Source organism: Ylistrum balloti, unplaced genomic scaffold (genome assembly GCF_031769215.1).
Source record: "Ylistrum balloti isolate Yb309-2 unplaced genomic scaffold, AGI_CSIRO_Ybal_v1 Utg370266, whole genome shotgun sequence".
Classification (NCBI taxonomy): domain Eukaryota; kingdom Metazoa; phylum Mollusca; class Bivalvia; order Pectinida; family Pectinidae; genus Ylistrum; species Ylistrum balloti.
Window position 1 is genome coordinate 263,376 of NW_026782208.1, and position 19,293 is coordinate 282,668.

At 36.7% G+C, this 19,293-nt stretch overlaps 1 protein-coding gene across 1 annotated transcript in view; it reads right to left on the minus strand.

The window, feature by feature from the left end:
• The window catches only part of LOC132552662 (uncharacterized), a 36,851-nt gene extending 19,000 nt beyond the window's left edge, over nucleotides 1–17,851 (minus strand). Inside the window, exons 1-4 of the mRNA XM_060216851.1 lie at nucleotides 17,618–17,851; nucleotides 4,824–4,994; nucleotides 3,261–3,430; nucleotides 2,929–3,093 (exon numbers count right to left, since the gene is read on the minus strand). Of these exons, the coding sequence (XP_060072834.1) occupies nucleotides 2,929–3,093; nucleotides 3,261–3,430; nucleotides 4,824–4,994; nucleotides 17,618–17,851 (740 nt within the window). The remainder of the gene's footprint in view (nucleotides 1–2,928; nucleotides 3,094–3,260; nucleotides 3,431–4,823; nucleotides 4,995–17,617) is intronic.
• Nucleotides 17,852–19,293: the final 1,442 nt, after the last annotated feature.

Here is a 19,293-nt window from a genome sequence, read left to right on the forward strand (position 1 = left end):
GTAACTGTTAGTTATAACAACACTGTAGTACAGAAGTACTGGTACAGTAACTGTTAGTTATAACAACACTGTAGTACAGAAGTACTGGTACAGTAACTGTTAGTTATAACAACACTGTAGTACAGAAGTACTGGTACAGTAACCTAGCTATATCAACACTGTAGTACAGAAGTACTGGTACAGTAACTTAGTTATAACAACACTATAGTACAGAAGTACTGGTACAGTAACCAAGCTATATCAACACTGTATTACAGAAGTACTGGTACAGTAACCTAGCTATATCAACACTGTAGTACAGAAGTACTGGTACAGTAACCTAGCTATATCTACTCTGTAGTACAGAAGTACTGGTACAGTAACTTAGTTATAACAACACTGTAGTACAGAAGTACTGGTACAGTAACCACGCTATAACAACACTGTAGTACAGAAGTACTGGTACAGTAACCTAGCTATAACAACACTGTAGTACAGAAGTACTGGTACAGTAACCTAGCTATATCAACACTGTAGTACAGAAGTACTGGTACAGTAACCTAGCTATATCTACTCTGTAGTACAGAAGTACTGGTACAGTAACTGTTAGTTATAACAACACTATAGTACACAAGTACTGGTACGGTAACTTAGCTATAACAACACTGTAGTACAGAAGGACTGGTACAGTAACTTAGCTATAACATCACTATAGTACAGAAGTACTGGTACAGTACCAACACTGTAGTACAGAAGTACTGGTACAGTAACCAAGCTATAACAACACTATAGTACAGAAGTACTGGTACAGTAACCTAGCTATAGCAACACTGTAGTACAGAAGTACTGGTACAGTAACCTAGCTATATCAACACTGTAGTACAGAAGTACTGGTACAGTAACCTAGCTATATCAACACTGTAGTACAGAAGTATGGAAACATGGAGGTACCAAATTAGTGGACAGGCTGCACCAGCTGATATGCAGTGCATGGGATGAAGGTACAGTTCCACAAGCCTGGAAGGATGCAAGTATTGTAACCATCTACAAGAAAGGAGACAGGTCAGATTGCGGAAACTATCGAGGAATCTCTCTGTTGTCCATTGCTGGCAAAGTCTTCGCTAGGATCCTTCTGAACAGACTCTCCAAGCATGTCACTCCAGAAATAGTTCCCGAGTCACAGTGTGGTTTCAGGCCCAATAGGAGCACCATCGACATGATCTTCAGCCTCCGACAGTTACAAGAAAAGTGTATCGAGCAGGACCAGCCACTGTACGTTGTATTTGTAGACTTCACTAAAGCCTTTGATACAGTTGGAAGAACAGGTCTGTGGCAGCTGCTGAGGAAGTATGGATGCCCTGATAAGTTCACATCCATGATTGAGTCGCTGCACACAGGGATGAAGGCCAAAGTCAGCGATGGAGTGGAAACATCCGATGCTTTTGAAGTTACAAATGGAGTCAAACAAGGCTGTGTACTAGCACCTACTCTCTTCTCCATATTCCTATCAGCGATGCTGGATGAAGCTTTCAGAGACTTGACAGATGGTGTCTACATCCAGTCAAGGCAAGATGCAGACCTCTTTAAGGTCACACACTTCAAGGCAAGAACCAAGAGCATCCAGGTACTGATAAGGGAGCTACTCTTCGCAGATGACAGTGCCCTACTTGCCCACTCACCACAGGAAATTCAACGCATAGTAAATGCCTTCTCGGAAGCATCAAAGAAATTTGGACTAAAGATAAACATCAAGAAAACTGAAGTGCTATACCAACCAGACTCTTCAAAGTCCCAGGAGGTGGATATACTGGTCGATGGTATCAAACTAAATTCTGTCCCAGAGTTCACCTATCTTGGTAGCACAGCAGCGAAAGATGGGCGTATTGATGCCGAAATACAGAGAAGAATTGCTAAGGCCAGTTCATCTTTTGGCAGATTACATCAGAGACTCTGGAACAACCATCATGTTTCATTGAAGGTGAAAGGAAAGATATACAGAGCCATTGTCATATCCACTCTCTTGTATGGAGCCGAGTTGTGGACGGTATACAGAAGCCATGTGAAGAAGCTTCATGCTTTTATGATGCGGCACCTTAGAACCATCATAAAAGTAACCTGGAAAGACAAAGTTACCAACAAGGAAATACTTGAAAGAACTGGATTAACACCCATGGAAGACATGCTGATCAGAAAGAACCTTCGATGGACAGGGCACATCATGAGGATGCCGCAAGACCGACTTCCAAAACAGATCCTGTTCTCACAGCTTCCAGTTGGTAGTAGGAAGAGAGGCAGACCCCGACTACGGTTTAAAGATACAGTCAAAAGAAATTTGAAACGGAGGAACATCAACTTGAATTCCTGGCCAGAGTTGTGTAATGACAGAAGCATATGGAGATCAGCGGTTGGATAGAACAGAGGAACAGACTTTGTCGCATTGCGACCGTCAGCATAGTAGTAGTAGTAGTAGTAGTACAGAAGTACTGGTACAGTAACCTAGCTATATCAACACTGTAGTACAGAAGTACTGGTACAGTAACTTAGCTATAACAACACTGTAGTACAGAAGTACTGGTACAGTAACCTAGCTATATCAACACTGTAGTACAGAAGTACTGGTACAGTAACTTAGCTATAACAACACTGTAGTACAGAAGTACTGGTACAGTAACCTAGCTATATCAACACTGTTGTACAGAAGTACTGGTACAGTAACTTAGCTATAACAACACTAGTACAGAAGTACTGGTACAGTAACTTAGCTATAACATCACTATAGTACAGAAGTACTGGTACAGTAACTTAGATATAACAACACTGTAGTACAGAAGTACTGGTACAGTAACCAAGCTATAACAACACTGTAGTACAGAAGTACTGGTACAGTAACCTAGCTATATCTACACTGTAGTACAGAAGTACTGGTACAGTAGCTATATCTACACTTACCGTAATACAGGTGCACTGGCATTGACAGCTGCTATTTCATCAGAATTGACAACTGACTTGACCGGCTTTGGTTTATTTTTGTGATTTTTAGGTAAAGCGTTGGATGTGATGATTTTTGGGAAGCTTGATCCTTTCTTTTTATGCTTAGATTTAAAGTTGATTACACTGAAATAAAATGAAAGCATATTTAAAATTGTACAAATTAAATGCTCAATGCATGTATACGTTTATTTACAATTTTTCTAACAAAAGTAAGTAATCTAATAACCAAATCATATTCTAAATAATATGAAATATTTCATGAAAAGTAACAATCCTAAAAATATGTAGACCTCATATCAGTTCCCTTGTCAGTGTTGTATTTGGCCCCAGTAGGGATCTGAGGTAGTCGTATCCCCATTTCATTATGTTCCTCAGTCAGGTGTGTCACCTGGGAGTCGTCCTTAAGGTGAGCACTTTTCTCCCTGAAGTAGTTGTCCTGGCGATACAGCTTCAGTCTCCTCTGTCAATGATACAGATAAAGATATTCAGCACAATGAAGTAGCTCACCAATATATGTACTAGGTAATACTGAATAGCTGTCATTTTAGGTACTGAAATCTTTCATCAAATTGGTCCTATATTGGTAACAACCTCTAATGATACACATTCTGATAACCGAGGTTGGAACTACAAATATGGTTCAAATATGCAAAATCTACCTTTGGCCATTGATGGTATTAATTAAAGGAATAATTCAATATAATCTATATTATAGAGAAATCTGATAGATCATGTGATACATGTCTGAAATCAGACACCGCAGGTAACTTTAAAACATCTACAGCATAGTGGTCAAAGAAAAGAAAATGAGCAACCAGGATGATGTAGGTTAAAAAAAGGCAAAGCATAAAAGAAATTGTACGAAAATGCAAAACCAAACCCAAAATGCTTATACATGTATATCATTAGTGACAATATGACAATCTACACTGATAAAGACAAAGATGCAACAAATGAACATAAACCTCCACCAGACATAGAAAAATGGAAATCACATCTTCAGCAAACAATTAAAGCTAGTATAAATTCCTTCCAGGTCTGCAAGTGGACTGTATTTCTAGAAATTTTGATAAATATATAATTATATGTTTCTATGGATTTATCTTTATCGGGTGCCTGATGTTTTCAAATTAATTACACTCTAAGCATTTCTTCTATTTTGAAGTTTTTTAAATAAAAGAATTTGTTTGAATTACATCATTATTATAAACAGCAATTCAATTTAATCTTGTCGTATTAAGAACTGACATGTAAATATAAAAATTTCAGATTAAATACCCTGACATAACCTGATACACAGATGACACAGGTATTTTCTATGATTTTCATAAACTGCAGGATCAACATTCCAAAGCATTAATTGATACACAAAGGAAATATGAATCTTCATGAATAAATGGAACAATTCTATATTGAGAAAACTGTCACCACACAAACTGAAAACAAATCTTCATAACAATAACATTATACTGTACCCGTTTTTCATTTTGTTTCTCCCTGTCCCTTTTCTGTTTGGTAATGAAAATATTTCATTTATACTTTAGATAATGTTAGGTCCATATTGGCTTTCTACTCGTATCAGAAATACATGTACAAAGACTTCAATCACTCTAGGTGGTAATGTGGGCTAACATTGAAAATACATGTATTTGTACTTGGTACTGATTGCCTGCATCCTATCAAAAACAAACAGAAAATGGCAGATTTTAATATGGTATGATAATTTTCTGTTTGTCATTGCATGGCCAATGAAAAAATGTGCACTGCTGCCTTGATACGTAACTTAAAAACTACATACCATCCAAAATACCCTTAAATCACTGAAATAAAATACCTATCCCTCATTACTCTACCTGTGCATCTCTCATGGCAGGTGTGCTGACCGACTTGAAGTCCATGCCAGGGAAGTGAGATTTAGCATTGTAGATAAAATCACGGTGGACATTAGGCTGCATCACAGTATAAAGGAACTGAAACTGGTTATGTCCGCTCCGACGCAAAAGGTTTTCCATCAACTGACATCGCTGTAACAAGGAAATACTATCAATCCACCAACTTTAGACCTCAGAAATATACATTTAATAGATCTACATTTGACAAATTAATATATATAAATGATTAACAACAAAAATTTTTTATCTTTCTCATGAAATGTTTGAATTTATGAAATAATCAATTTTAAAGTTTTTTTGGTGTCAAAAATCTGAATGAAATAATTAAGCAAATATATGTGAGGTACATGTATATAAGGTTAAAACTGCTACCAGAATCATCTCCTTTGTTTGTTGCTCGTTGTTTTGATATGACGAGAATTAAGGAAGGTCAATTTTACATTAAACATAACTTCCCGTGTATTATGTGAAGATTAATTTAATGTGAAGTGTCTGTCAAACAACAAGAATTCCATAGTAGTGGGTGTGTCACCTGGAGATGAGTTTTATGGAAAAATAGCCATAGTTATTCATTGTATTTATTCCATTTATATAATTTGTCCATTTGTTTGAGATATGATGAGTAAACTTGCAGATTCTGATTTTTTTAAAAGATGTTCTATTTATAGTAACAGTGCCTTTGACCTTTGGACCTGAAAAGCAATCCCAAGCAAGCACTTTTGGTAAAAAAGCATTGTATGAAGTTTGAGCTTGTTTGGCTGAAGTGAACTCAAGTTAGCTAAAACAAACCTTTGTTTAGACGATAGCGCTGACATCACAAAAATTGACAATAGACTTAAACAGTCAAAATCCAAAATGATGTGATTTACTTTAAAGAAGAAATTTTGAACCAAATATGAAAGTTTGGTAGACAGAGAAGTATATTTTATAAGGAATTGGCTGTATAATATTTATTACATTTCACATCCAAAAAATACTTAACCTCCAGGTACAAACTGATTTAATTATTTTTTCAATAAGAAAAAAGTTGAAAATCAATTTCTATGAAAAAATGTTTTATTTTATTCACTCATCCAGGTAAAGCCACTACATGACTGCAGCAAAAACTATCCAGGTAGAGAAAGCAGCATATTGTAACCTAGTCATGTTTTTCTCAAGTGATCCAATAATGCTATCCAAGTTTTACCTGTGTATGCATGACAATATTGAACGACATAAAACCACACCAGCTAACAGATATATTTTCTTAGTTCAACAGTTTCAATCTTGACATTCTGAATACTGATCAAGTAGTCAGCCTACGTTGGGTTTTACATGAAATCACAGGACATCAAAATGCACTTACATAAGAAAAAGCAGGTTGTCCTTTCACACACAAACACACCATTTAACATTCAGCTTGAGATTTCAAGAGCTCTCGTCCTGTGAATATTTGTTCCTATCTTGATAAGTAAATAAATCCGATTGCCAGTCTGCTATCTGTGATTACCACACTTGATATTTGGCTGTGAGAGATGGATGACTTTCTTACTTTGAATAGTCATCCGCTCAATGTTTAAGCACTTCATATAGACAGCTATATTTACAGAATCTACCCTCAAAACATCCATATATCTTAAACCTGTTATTTAAGTCTGGTAGAGTAAGCTTTAAGTAGTAGACTAATATAATTTAGACTGTTGATTTACGGACTTGCCAATATTAATACAGTCACACCAGTCTAAAGACCAATGTTATACCAATGTCACCAGTCTCTACTGGCCAAGGTTTTGGTTCCCTATGTAATGAACCTCTATATAAAGGCAACCTGTGTATAACAGCAAATTTCCTTTTCTCCCTTGAATGACTTCTATACACATGTTTGACTATATAATGTTCAACTAATTCTGGCATTACAAGAGACCAACTGGGCCGACATAATACACCTTTTAAAATATAACTTGATTAATATTCAAGTAAAGTATGTTACAGATCTATCACAACTCAAGTCCTGTTGGTTAGTCCAAAGGATTTCAACACATCTAACCTCTTCAATCTTCAGAAGAATTTTCTTTTATTTGTGTGATTAAAACTGAAGCAGCAAAGCCAACACCATTACTTCCTTGTCTAAATGATCATATGATCTGAGGATAGGTATATACTATTTTACTGTAAATTGAGTTTTTTTTTTGTAAAACCAATTTCTATGATGTAGTACTTACCCTAACTTTAGTTCGCATATCTACCACAAATTTCCATTCATTTGTATATATTTACAAACAAAAACAAGACCCCAATAAACCCCCTGTAGGGAGCCCCTCTTTGCTACCCTGTTGTACCTACTCACGACCAGAAATACACTAATGCCACAGATGAAAGCAGAATAACCTTGACAGCCAAGGCACATAGCACATGAGACCTGATGCCCCCTTGCTTCTTCAGGTAAGCGACAACTGTAGAGGTGTCTGTCGCCAGACAAATAACCTGTGACATTTCCCACAGGGATTGCAGAGCCAGCAGGACTGCTCTCATATCCAGCACAATGATATGCTCTGAGAGCTGTTCCCTGGACCACTCACCTGATTGGACATGGCCAGCCAGGTAGACACCTAGCCCTGTGTTGGCTTGCAGAGGGGACCAATGGAAGAATGTTGTCCCAGCAAGTCCACCAAGAAGAAAAGTCCTTTACTGACTGGGTGAAGGGGAGCATTGCTTCCCACTCCCTTGAAGCAGGGACTCAGTTGGCAAACAGGAACATTTACAAGGATCTGATGTGAAGACATTCCAAAGGAATCACATCTGCCAGGGAGTTGAGATACCGCAGAAATCTGAGGGAACCAACAAATCTGAACCCAAGAAATGTTCATGAAAGCTAGAACCAAGTCTCAAGCCTTCCTCTTGTGGGAAGACAATGTTCAGAACTGTATTGAAATGGTATCAAAGATACACAAACTTCTGAGAAGGGAAAACCTCCGACATCTTTCTGGAGGGAATGAAGCCTACCTTCAGCACGATTTTCAGGACCAAGCGGTATCCTACAGCAATTAATCACTTACCACGCAAGTGCAGGAAACTCACTGTAAAAGTTTGGTAAAAACCAGAGGGGTAGTGGTGAGGCTCAAAGACTTGGCCAAGAACTGAAAGACCCTGCCATCGCAAGTAAAATGGAGGTACTTCCTTGTTGACTTCTTGATAGGGATAAGGAAGTAGGCATCCTTCAGATTGACTGATGTTGCCCACATATCCTCCCCTACGGAAGTGATGATGCTCCCTGGGGTCTCCATCTCCATCTTGAAGTGAGGAGAATCCATGTGCTTGTTGAAAGCACTCAGATTGATGACTGGACACCATGCACTGGATTTCTTCTGAATCAGAATCATTCTGGAGGTGCAACCAGGCATACATCACACTGCTGGAACCTCCCTGACCGCCCCCATGCATCGCATGGTGCATACTTTTTCCCTCACTGCATGAGCCGTTTCTGGATCCCCTGGAGGGGGAAAGAACATTGGCCTTGGAAGGAAGGAAGCCAGATGGCTGCCTACTGGAACTTCTGGTATTGGAACATCTAAATCCTCCCACACAGCGGAAACAGGGCTAGAAGACACCGGACCAATGTCTCATCGGCCTGTGACAACAGGTAGTGGCAAAGAGGGAAGAAGAGAGTCAGGGACATGACTTCCCCTTGGAAGGAGGTTTCTTGCCACCCTCACCATTCTTCCCTTTGAAAACAGTTTTCGACTTCTTCCCACCAGCACGTTGCTTAGGATTAGGCCTAGACTAGACAGCAGGCCCAGAACCCGGAGACGAACTAGGACCACTGGGTCCAGGCTTCTTGACAAGAATGCCAGAGACCAGTGAGTCCCCTGTAAAACCTCCTGAACAGAGTAGGTCCATTGAAAGTGCCGTCATAAGGTAATAACAGAAAGGCTCACTGACCTGAATGTCCTTAAGAATGGAACACCTGCGAACATCATGTTTGGTGAGCAGTGAGCACCGCCAGAAATGGAGCAAGTTTCCTGTCATGGATGGAATAATCGGAGGATTTAACCTCCGATAAGTAAATTGCCCCAAGTTGCAGCCCATGAAACCCAGGAAACCAAGGGGTCGGAGTAGAAGAGGAATTCTTCTCTACAACACTTGCTGAGGTGTTAGCCAGAACAGAGGACACAATAGTTCCCTCAGGCAGGGTTCTATCATTGTGAAGAGCAGGTTTTGGAGGTCCCGCTGAGCTCAACAATGTGGTGGCCTCGGGGACTAATGATGCAGAAGGAGTTGGTAAGCCTTCTTGCCAAGGATAAGGGCAACATCTGCACACAAGGCAAGCAAGGTGGAAAACCTATCAGTTACTACCTCATCCTCAGCCTCATCTTACGACTGGGACTCACCATCAAAAAGAGTACCATCTGAAGACAGGGGCTTTGCATTCGAGGTCATCAACCTTGGAACACCCAGGCAAAATATCTAGAACATCACATTCTGCCATGCCCGATCCCTCACAGTTCATTGGTTCCCAGGTATCCATATCCTGGGGAAGGGATGCCTTAGGAACAGAAGGGGAAGATATTGGAGCCACCCCTAGCCTGAGCTGTGGGGACATTTGCCAAAAGGCTTGAAGAAAATCTAGACGCCTCAAGTCCCTTGCACTGAGCAAACAGGACTGCTCTAGAATCCCGGTGTTGCTTGCCAGTTGTACATCCTCATGTAATACTGAAATTGTTTCTGCTTGAAACTGTTGATTCCATACACTTCCATTAATTGAAATAACAAATGGAGCATAACTCCATCTCAAAGTGAGGAAATGACATGACAAGAGGAGTACATCCTGATGCCTCACTGATATAGTATACCTGTGAATCAGGTCAAAACTGTGATAGGAGTTCATTTTGCAAAATATGCAGACAGAACTTTGGTACCAATAAACCTGTCTGGTCAGACGGATGTATGAAAAACCTCCTGATCCAAAGACATACATCAAATTTTTTTAACTGTACCAAATGAACAGGAGTTAATAAGGCAAGACCAGAAGTAATTTTCAAGATGTACAAACTCCAGAAAGACATGACATTATTAAGTATCACCATGTACTTAAAAGTTACATTACTATTTCATTGATCCCATATACAAAAAGAAAAGAAAAATAATTACATGCTCGACATGCAACAACAAACTCTAGAACTCTGGAAATCAACAAACCACACCTTTCCAATATAGCTTTCAGAGAAATCAAACTAACTTTGCATTCTTGCAAAAAAAAATATTGATTTTTCAAAGTGTATTTATGGTGAACATGAATTTCATGTCATGTATACAGAAATCAATGATCATAATGACATCTTGTCAAGTATAAAGCATAATCAATGTTCGATTTATCTGCTGTCACAATATTGCTAGCTGTGTTCGATATTTAGTATCTTTGTTACATATATGATTCAATCTGGTGGAGCTAACCAGTATTTGACAGAAATCAAATTATTACAACCTAATTTACTTTAGGATCAAAATGTGGTAACCATAGTTACTGATTTCAGTGTAATATAATGTCCTAGCAACCCCTTCCTACCATTAGGCTAACACCCTTGTGCATAATTCATTGTTTAAGGTTGGCAGTCCTAGTGCTTGACTAATTTTATAAAGCGGACACCCGAGTGGCCTAGACTAATTCTATAAAGTGGACACCCGAGTGGCCTAGACTAATTCTATAAAGTGGACACCCGAGTGGCCTAGACTAATTCTATAAAGCAGAGACCCTAGTGGCCTTGACAAATTTTATAAGGTGGACACCCGAGTGGCCTAGACTAATTCTATAAAGTGGAGACCCTAGTGGCCTTGACAAATTTTATAAGGTGGACACCCGAGTGGCCTAGACTAATTCTATAAAGTGGAGACCCTAGTGGCCTTGACTAATTTTATAAATTGGACACCCTAGTGGCCTTGACAAATTTTATAAGGTGGACACCCGAGTGGCCTAGACTAATTCTATAAAGCAGACACCCTAGAGGCCTTGACAAATTTTATAAGGTGGACACCCGAGTGGCCTAGACTAATTCTATAAAGTGGAGACCCTAGAGGCCTTGACTAATTCTATAAAGTGGAGACCCTAGTGGCCTTGACTAATTCTATAAAGTGGACACCCTAGTGGCCTTGACAAATTTTATAAAGTGGACACCCGAGTGGCCTAGACTAATTCTATAAAGCAGACACCCTAGAGGCCTTGACAAATTTTATAAGGTGGACACCCGAGTGGCCTAGACTAATTCTATAAAGTGGAGACCCTAGTGGCCTTGACTAATTTTATAAATTGGACACCCTAGTGGCCTTGACAAATTTTATAAGGTGGACACCCGAGTGGCCTAGACTAATTCTATAAAGTGGAGACCCTAGTGGCCTTGACTAATTTTATAAATTGGACACCCTAGTGGCCTTGACAAATTTTATAAGGTGGACACCCGAGTGGCCTAGACTAATTCTATAAAGTGGAGACCCTAGTGGCCTTGACTAATTTTATAAATTGGACACCCTAGTGGCCTTGACAAATTTTATAAGGTGGACACCCGAGTGGCCTAGACTAATTCTATAAAGCAGACACCCTAGAGGCCTTGACAAATTCTATAAAGTGGAGACCCTAGAGGCCTTGACTAATTCTATAAAGCAGAGACCCTAGTGGCCTTGACAAATTTTATAAGGTGGACACCCGAGTGGCCTAGACTAATTCTATAAAGTGGAGACCCTAGTGGCCTTGACTAATTTTATAAATTGGACACCCTAGTGGCCTTGACAAATTTTATAAAGTGGACACCTATAGTGTTTGACTAATTTTATAAAGTGGACACCCGAGTGTTTGACTAATTTTAGGGATCTTTACTCTTAACTTCTACACCATACAGGGTTTTCCAGCCAATTTGACCACCTACACCAATCCAGTTCCATAATAATGTTCCGTACACGACTACACGTACATGACAGGCCAGCCTCCTACTTTCACTACACAGCCTACTACTAATAAAATTATAGAAAACCATGTGTCATATACTATTTCGTCTATCTAAGTCTTCACCATGATATCTCCAAATAAGTGTCTCATTTTCTTAAATCATCTTTTACTATTGGATTGATCAACAACACCAAATCTGTAACAGGATGGAGTAATAAAAATTGTCCTGCTGGGGCCCAAACTGTAGACCTCTGACTTATATAAGGCAGACATTGCCTGTCCACTGGACTAAAGGGAAGTTTTCTCCAGAGGAGACTAGTAGGTTGGTCTGTAACTCTCTTCTTATACATTGATTATCTAAGAATATGCAGGTCAATATGCTCAGGTAACAAACCTGTTGATCCCCATGATTATACTGTCAAATTGAATCAAATAATCTCGGGATAAAACCTGTTTAAAACAAATCAATTTATACGGAAATGACACCTGTAAATGACCGCACTGTCGATACCTGTTAAAGTCAAATGGATGATTCTACAGCAGGGTTACCGGGTATAAATAAACAATGCATGTTCCCTAAGATTTAGGTGTACTGTCTTCCATTTAGTGGAAGTTTATTCTCCTCAAAATATCGTACGTGCAGATTTGAATTTAAATATTTTTAAAAATATAAAAATAATTTTTAAATTAATTTGTCTGAACCATGACAACAGTTTACATGTTATTATCACAATACTAGGTATGTAGCTACTGTTATGCAATATGAAGCAAATTATTTGCCAAATCATTTTAATTTTTAACCAGATTTTGGAGGTGTTTTTAATCCAAACCCAATACCACAGCTTTGACCTGAGTAGGGGAGGGAAACCCTGGTACAAATTAAAACACTTGGTTAAGTTGACGATGCCTGTAGTGTACCAGTATAATTCAATCAATATGTATTTGAACTATGGTGCCATCAGTGTATCATTAAATATTTCACGATTCTAATGTCTATACAACAAGTTTGGTGGCTCTATCAGATCTGTTGTTGATGTCATTTAATACAGCCGTGTGGTCATTTATGACATTCAAACAGACATTAACTATCCTGAAACAATGAATGTGGGTTCAGCTCGTCATATTTATAGAGTCCCACATTTTATAGCAATTGTTAAACGTTGTTCAATATTTCCCTATTAAAGATACAATGTGATATACATGAATGATAAACACAGCCATTTTCCAACATCCTGTGACAAAATTACTATTGATTTAGGCAATTGTTAGCCATATCAATCTGTGACCTATTCTCATTTGTATTCCTACTTGAATGACCTATACAGGTTATATTTAACACAAATAACATAAACTTCCCACTTTAAACCTATATGAAGTTTCTTTACAGCGTCTATATCCCAAGGCTGATCCTGCTGTTTAAGAATTATTTACCAGGCACACTAGAAATCTCAACTCAAATCTTAAACAAAATAGCTGAGGCTTTAATAAAAAAAAAATAAAACAAAATAAGAATCCAGGAATATCCTTGTTCCATATCCTGTTATACTTGACTGACAGATCAGGTTACCATCTACTTGTATATTAGACAATGATCTAGCTCTTTGTGTTATAATTCCGTATAAAACACTATAATGTGTATGTTCTATAACTACATAACCATAAGCACCTGTTTTCCTTTAATCTATAATCTGCATCTCAACATGTTTCATGGTAGATTTACATTCAGGTAATATCTAAGGTTATCAGCTAAATATCATATACAAGTTAACTGTGAAAGAGCCTTTTACAGTTGAGTACGTCTGTAACCAATACGTAAATCTGATTTACGACTACAAGAGAGAGTTCCAAATGTCCAAAGTCACATTAATTCATGTTTGGTATGAAAACTGAGAAAGATGATTGATAAATTTCTGTTTAATTTCAATGTTTATCGTATCAGGTATATCAAGAACACTCCTGTGTATACCCTCCCTCTTAGAGGTGTTTGACGTCTACAGAGGATATGGACCCCAATTACACCAAAGAATCTCATCTTTAATACCTTTTACAACAATGCCTTACAATGGAAAAATGAATTTTACTTCAGCTATAAAACAGAAATTACATTAATTTCCTTCTAATTGATGTCCCATTTTTTACTTACTAAAAAGCATCCACTTAGCATAATTTTTATGTCATAATTACTTGTAAGATGACTAATCCACAATCACCCTTTTAGCAATGTTTATTTAATCATATTTCATATATATCATTTCTAAGCACTATCACCAAAAAAATGATTGATTTCTTTAAAATGAAATCAATAATGTATTTCAAGCACTTTCAAGATTGTATTGTTTGCTCTGACAGATTATTTTGACAGGAAATCAAATTTTGAAGAAAGTTTTAATAAATACTAGCGCTGTGGTCTAACATTACTAGTAGCTGTTTTTAGAGTAAAGCATATCCTGGTGGTGCCTTATCAGTGTGATTTAAATCCTGTATAATGACTTAGAACATGTGATTACTGTACTTCATAACCTTTTGATTTCATTTAACTCATTTATAGTAGATTGTGCGTTATCTTAATAACCCCAGTCACACTTTCTGTTCTCTATAATGTATTTATCAACTTTATTGGCAAATAACAGACATTGTGTCAAATCAGATAATTAATTCGAAAGAAAGTCCAGGTAAGTGATTCATACCACCCTCATACAGGTACATGAAATTCTACTGCAATTAAGAAAATTAATTCAGTTTCTCATTAATTCATTGGACTGATATATGGCAGGAAAACATCTGTAGAAAACTAAATGTGATACTAAGAAAGCTCTTTACCCTAAACAGTATGTACTTTACATAATTTCAGCATTTGGTTACAAAGGCCACAAACAAAACAGAGGTGGTGTTAAGCTGATTATGTCTCTATAGGTCCACCACAGGTCCACCAATACACTTGCTTTTGTTCCTTTATCCATTGTGATAGCCATTATACGTACTTAACGCAGTGTCAGCTTTGTACGGAGCTTTGTTTTATGAACATAAACCCCCTGATATTACTTTCAATTAAATCTGATAACTTAAATTTGGGTTAAAATAGACACTTATTGTGAAAGTATGTCATTTTATAAAACAAATTTTATCAAAACTTATTTGAAATGAATATCAACCAAATGCGGTATTTCTACCTTTAAGCTACATATAGTGTTAACAATGGGTCAGAAATATTGTAAGCTGTTTAAGCATATTTAGTAATCATTGAACCTTGAATCTTTGTAAATGCACACCAATATCATTACTCATTTCATGTATAAAGCAGTCTCGATGTAAATTCTTTTAAAATTGGGTCAAAACAAGTGTTCAATTAAGTGTTAGAATTAATATTGTTACACAGGTTTATCGTGAAAATTACAAATATTACTTTACTTTCATAAAACTGCTCAACACAGTCATTATGATGTATCACTATCCTAAACCCAACTAAGGTAACATGCAAACATTGTCTGAAGTTTCTCAGTAATAAAATTGTTTAATTAAAATATATCTTTTCAATATTTTCTCATTTAGGAATTGATGACATGTTTATAAAGGAATCTATACATCAAGGATTTGAAACAACACATTCCTCAGTAAAATACTTGGCACCAACTCATTACCAATTCTTTATCAATTTCTTTCAAATCATGATATAAAGTATTTAGACTGGTGGCATTATAGCATTATGAACTCTATGTACATCTAGAATACATACAAACTGTTATTCATGATGGCTATTAATTCTAGTCATTGTTAATTTTATGTTAAAAATCTAATTTGGTGCTGTAAATGAAAATATTCTAATTATCCCCTTGTTAAGAGAATATTAATGTCCACTTCATACAGCACCTGCTATGTCTTGAAAGCTTGTTAGAAAAAAATGAAAGAACAATTATTCATGATCCCCAGACTTTGACATACATGTAGTAGAAAGTTGTTGCCTATGCATGACTATTTCTAGTTTATAGCATGTTCCCTTGTCACTGCATGCTAAAAACATATGAAACTAAGTTATTATGTAACATAAACCAGAAGCTGATAACATCTTTAATGATAAATACCTGATATGAAATCAAATACAGAAAACAAATAGACAATCCTGACTATTTTAATTACAACAATTTTAAGACATCAATGTACTTATTCTGTGTTGTTAGGGACCTACTAATTCTCCTTGTGTAACAGACATCACTATAACTGCTGTACAGACAGGTTACTTACGTAGTATAAACCCTTTAGTAGCGTAACACACCACGAGACTTTGAACTCTCCCAGCTTAGTTATACAGAAAAAGAAATATTGTGTCTCATAAAGAAGAACATTCAATATTTCTACAGCCATTTTTGCTGTGTAATACATTTTTTGTTTCTTTTTTATCTTCAAATATGTTTAAATGATTGATTTTCCATAGTTACATACAAGCCATTTTGGATCTGTGAAGATTTATAATCAATTCCATGACATAGTAAATTTAAATTTCCCTTTGTTTTGTTTACTTTACTATCCAAATTCATCCCTGCTACTTAACTCAATAAACATTGGGTTAGACATTTTTAAGTGGCATGAAGTCAAGATCACTCAGGATTATTCCTATCAAATAAAACATGTATTTAACATATAATATCATCCAATAGTATGTTCATGTCAGGATGAGTAAATATTTAACAGTGTATATCATGAAGAAATATTAAGCACTATATTCACAAACATATTTCCTTTCATTTTTTTAAAACAAAATATGGACATTTCGTCTCATAAGACAGGACTTCCTGATACAGCAAAACCTAACAATCCAATAAAATTTCATGATTTTTTCAGATTTAACAGTTTTTAAATCTCAACCGGTCTGAAGATCAGTTAAGGCTGTATGTCACAGGTGGTAGAAATCTATAGATTTCATTAGAGTCATATCCCTTACTGCAGTCTTTTACTCGCTGTTACATCAATCAATCAGAACTGTCTTTCATAAAAAGTAGCACAATTCGACCAAATTTATCTAAAGGAGATGCTAAATAGTCTTATTACATAATGTTTTAATTGTCACTAATATCAGTGTAGGTACATATGCATACCCTGACATATCGTTTCAGATTCGGTGTTGGGAGACAGAAAAGGAAAAGCTAAACCACCGAAAACATTCACAGAACCCAAGAATTTGTTTCTTTAAAAGAATTTAACTACAAGTTGAATTCTATACAAATATATTCATATCCTGATATCAATTTTCTATGTAACACAAATCATACTCCTGATTTAAAAACCTCCTTCTCTATCTCTCTATATCAGCTAACCATATAAACAGTGAATGATAGATGTGAACACCTGCAACCAAGAAAATCAATTTGAGGAAAATATCAAAAGCTATACACTATCATACAGGGAAGGATATTTGATCAATAAACACTCCAAATAAAATTGCTAATTGTGTTCAAGTGATGGGAAAAGTGATGTTGTGGAAAACAAATGAGATATTGATTGTTTTGCTGAATTTGGTATAGTTAGCAAAGGTTTCACTGGACCAAGTTGTGTAAGTTTTAAAGAACATTTTTCTGATAGTTTTTGGAAATATTCTTCCCAAATTTTCATGAATCAGATGAGAAACAGTCATGTCACACATCTATATACACTATAACTTCATTTACCTAATGGTTTATGAAATCAATGATAACCTGCATGTTTTTTATGCATATTCACCCAGCAGTAACACTCATCTTCAATTAGTATTTAGTGATCCCAGAATGAAGAGTACACAGTCTCAAAGAAGATTGTTAAAGAAATAAAAAAAAAAAGTATACATGTTAACTGAAAAAAAATAGTGTGTTACCTGTGAGTGGCTCCAGTTTTCCATCCACATTGAAATTTTGTCCAACTGCCTGTCGAACTCAACACTACTTTGGGTAGGGTGCCTCCCTCCGTGGCCCCTCCAGTCCAATAATCGTCGCTCATCGTCCTCACCCTCGGGCCTCCGCCTCACTGCCTTTCCGTCCCTCTGGGGTGACAGATGCCCCTTCCTCCCAGCCGCTGCAACTATTGGCGGTCTTTCTGCGACTGCGTTCATAACTCCCTCCTTCAGTAAGTATCATGAATAGCACACTTTGAATAACTGTTGGTCATTTTACGGTTTAAATACCCACGTTTAAAAGAGCATTCTTGTATATCGAGCGTATACACCGAATACCGGTCTCCAACTGCAGCGAAATCGACAGGTGAACACAAGCTTGGCAACACTGTACAGGTAGATTTTCGCGACTATAGCTCATTTCAGTTAAGTCCACATCCGCCACCGTCTGATCTCTGAAATACACAAAAAGCATATTAATAGTATGGTGTATTTCAATCAAAGCGATGCAAATAACACTATTTTTCTTCCGTATAAAATAATATAATGCATTTAATTTCCGTTATGATATAATACTTATATCCTTGGCGCATTAGTTTCCGACCCCTTATTAATCTCGGTAGCAATGCTACGTCGATGAGTTGCAATTAACTAATACGTTTATGTATTGAAATGTGTTAGTACTATGAAGTTTATTTAATAAAGCGATCAGTGAAAAAAACAGTATTTTTCTGAAAGATATCCACATCTACCTGAAATGGCAGACGTGTGCATCAGAAACTTGTCAACCCTTTCGTTGACCACTGAATCAAAGAGACGCTTGAGTTAGCCTAACAGTACCTAAGAAGTGCACTTTTTAAAACATAAAATCATCATTTAAAAACGGGAATGATATTTCGATGAGGAAAAAATCAAAATTGAAATCATGTGAAGAAAATGGTGAATGTCTGTCAATGTGACAATGTCAATTCTAAAGATTTTAGGTGTTCTTGTTTCATCTTTTTTCTCTCTCTCAAATTTCATATCACAAACTTTCAAATACGAGTGTTTTCTCTTATGCATGTCTACAACTTATTTTATCATCATATTTTATGACTCTCTTATAGAAGTGTCACATGTTACAATAACCAAAATAACCCGGGTTCTAGGTCACAAAGGTCAATACATTTCAACGATATGGCCACGCTGAAATACATAGCGGACCGGAACCGATGTCTAGACGATATTGGAAAAATACATTTGACACTATCTTTTTTTATTATGTACCTTTGTTTACGAATTGGCATCCATAAAATTACATCCGAGACAAAAAAGCTTAAAGAGAAAATATATAAAGTATGGACCTACATTCTTCACTATAATGATAGAGACGGACCTAAGTAGTTTACAAGTCTTAACTGGGACATGCTATATTAGATTAACAGCAATCTGTTGAAGTAAACTTCTACAAAGTGTAGTAGATAAATGTGGCATGCAATTAATTGTGTCCTGTAGGTCGAATATGACACCTGACGCTATTACAATTAAGTCATCGGTTACCGTGACTGGAGACAATAACGAAGGCACCCTTTACCATCTGAAATCCGTTTCCCTTTTCTTCTCTAGCCTATTTTTCTATGTAATCTTTGAAACTCTCGAAGTCAACGTCATAACGCTTTTTC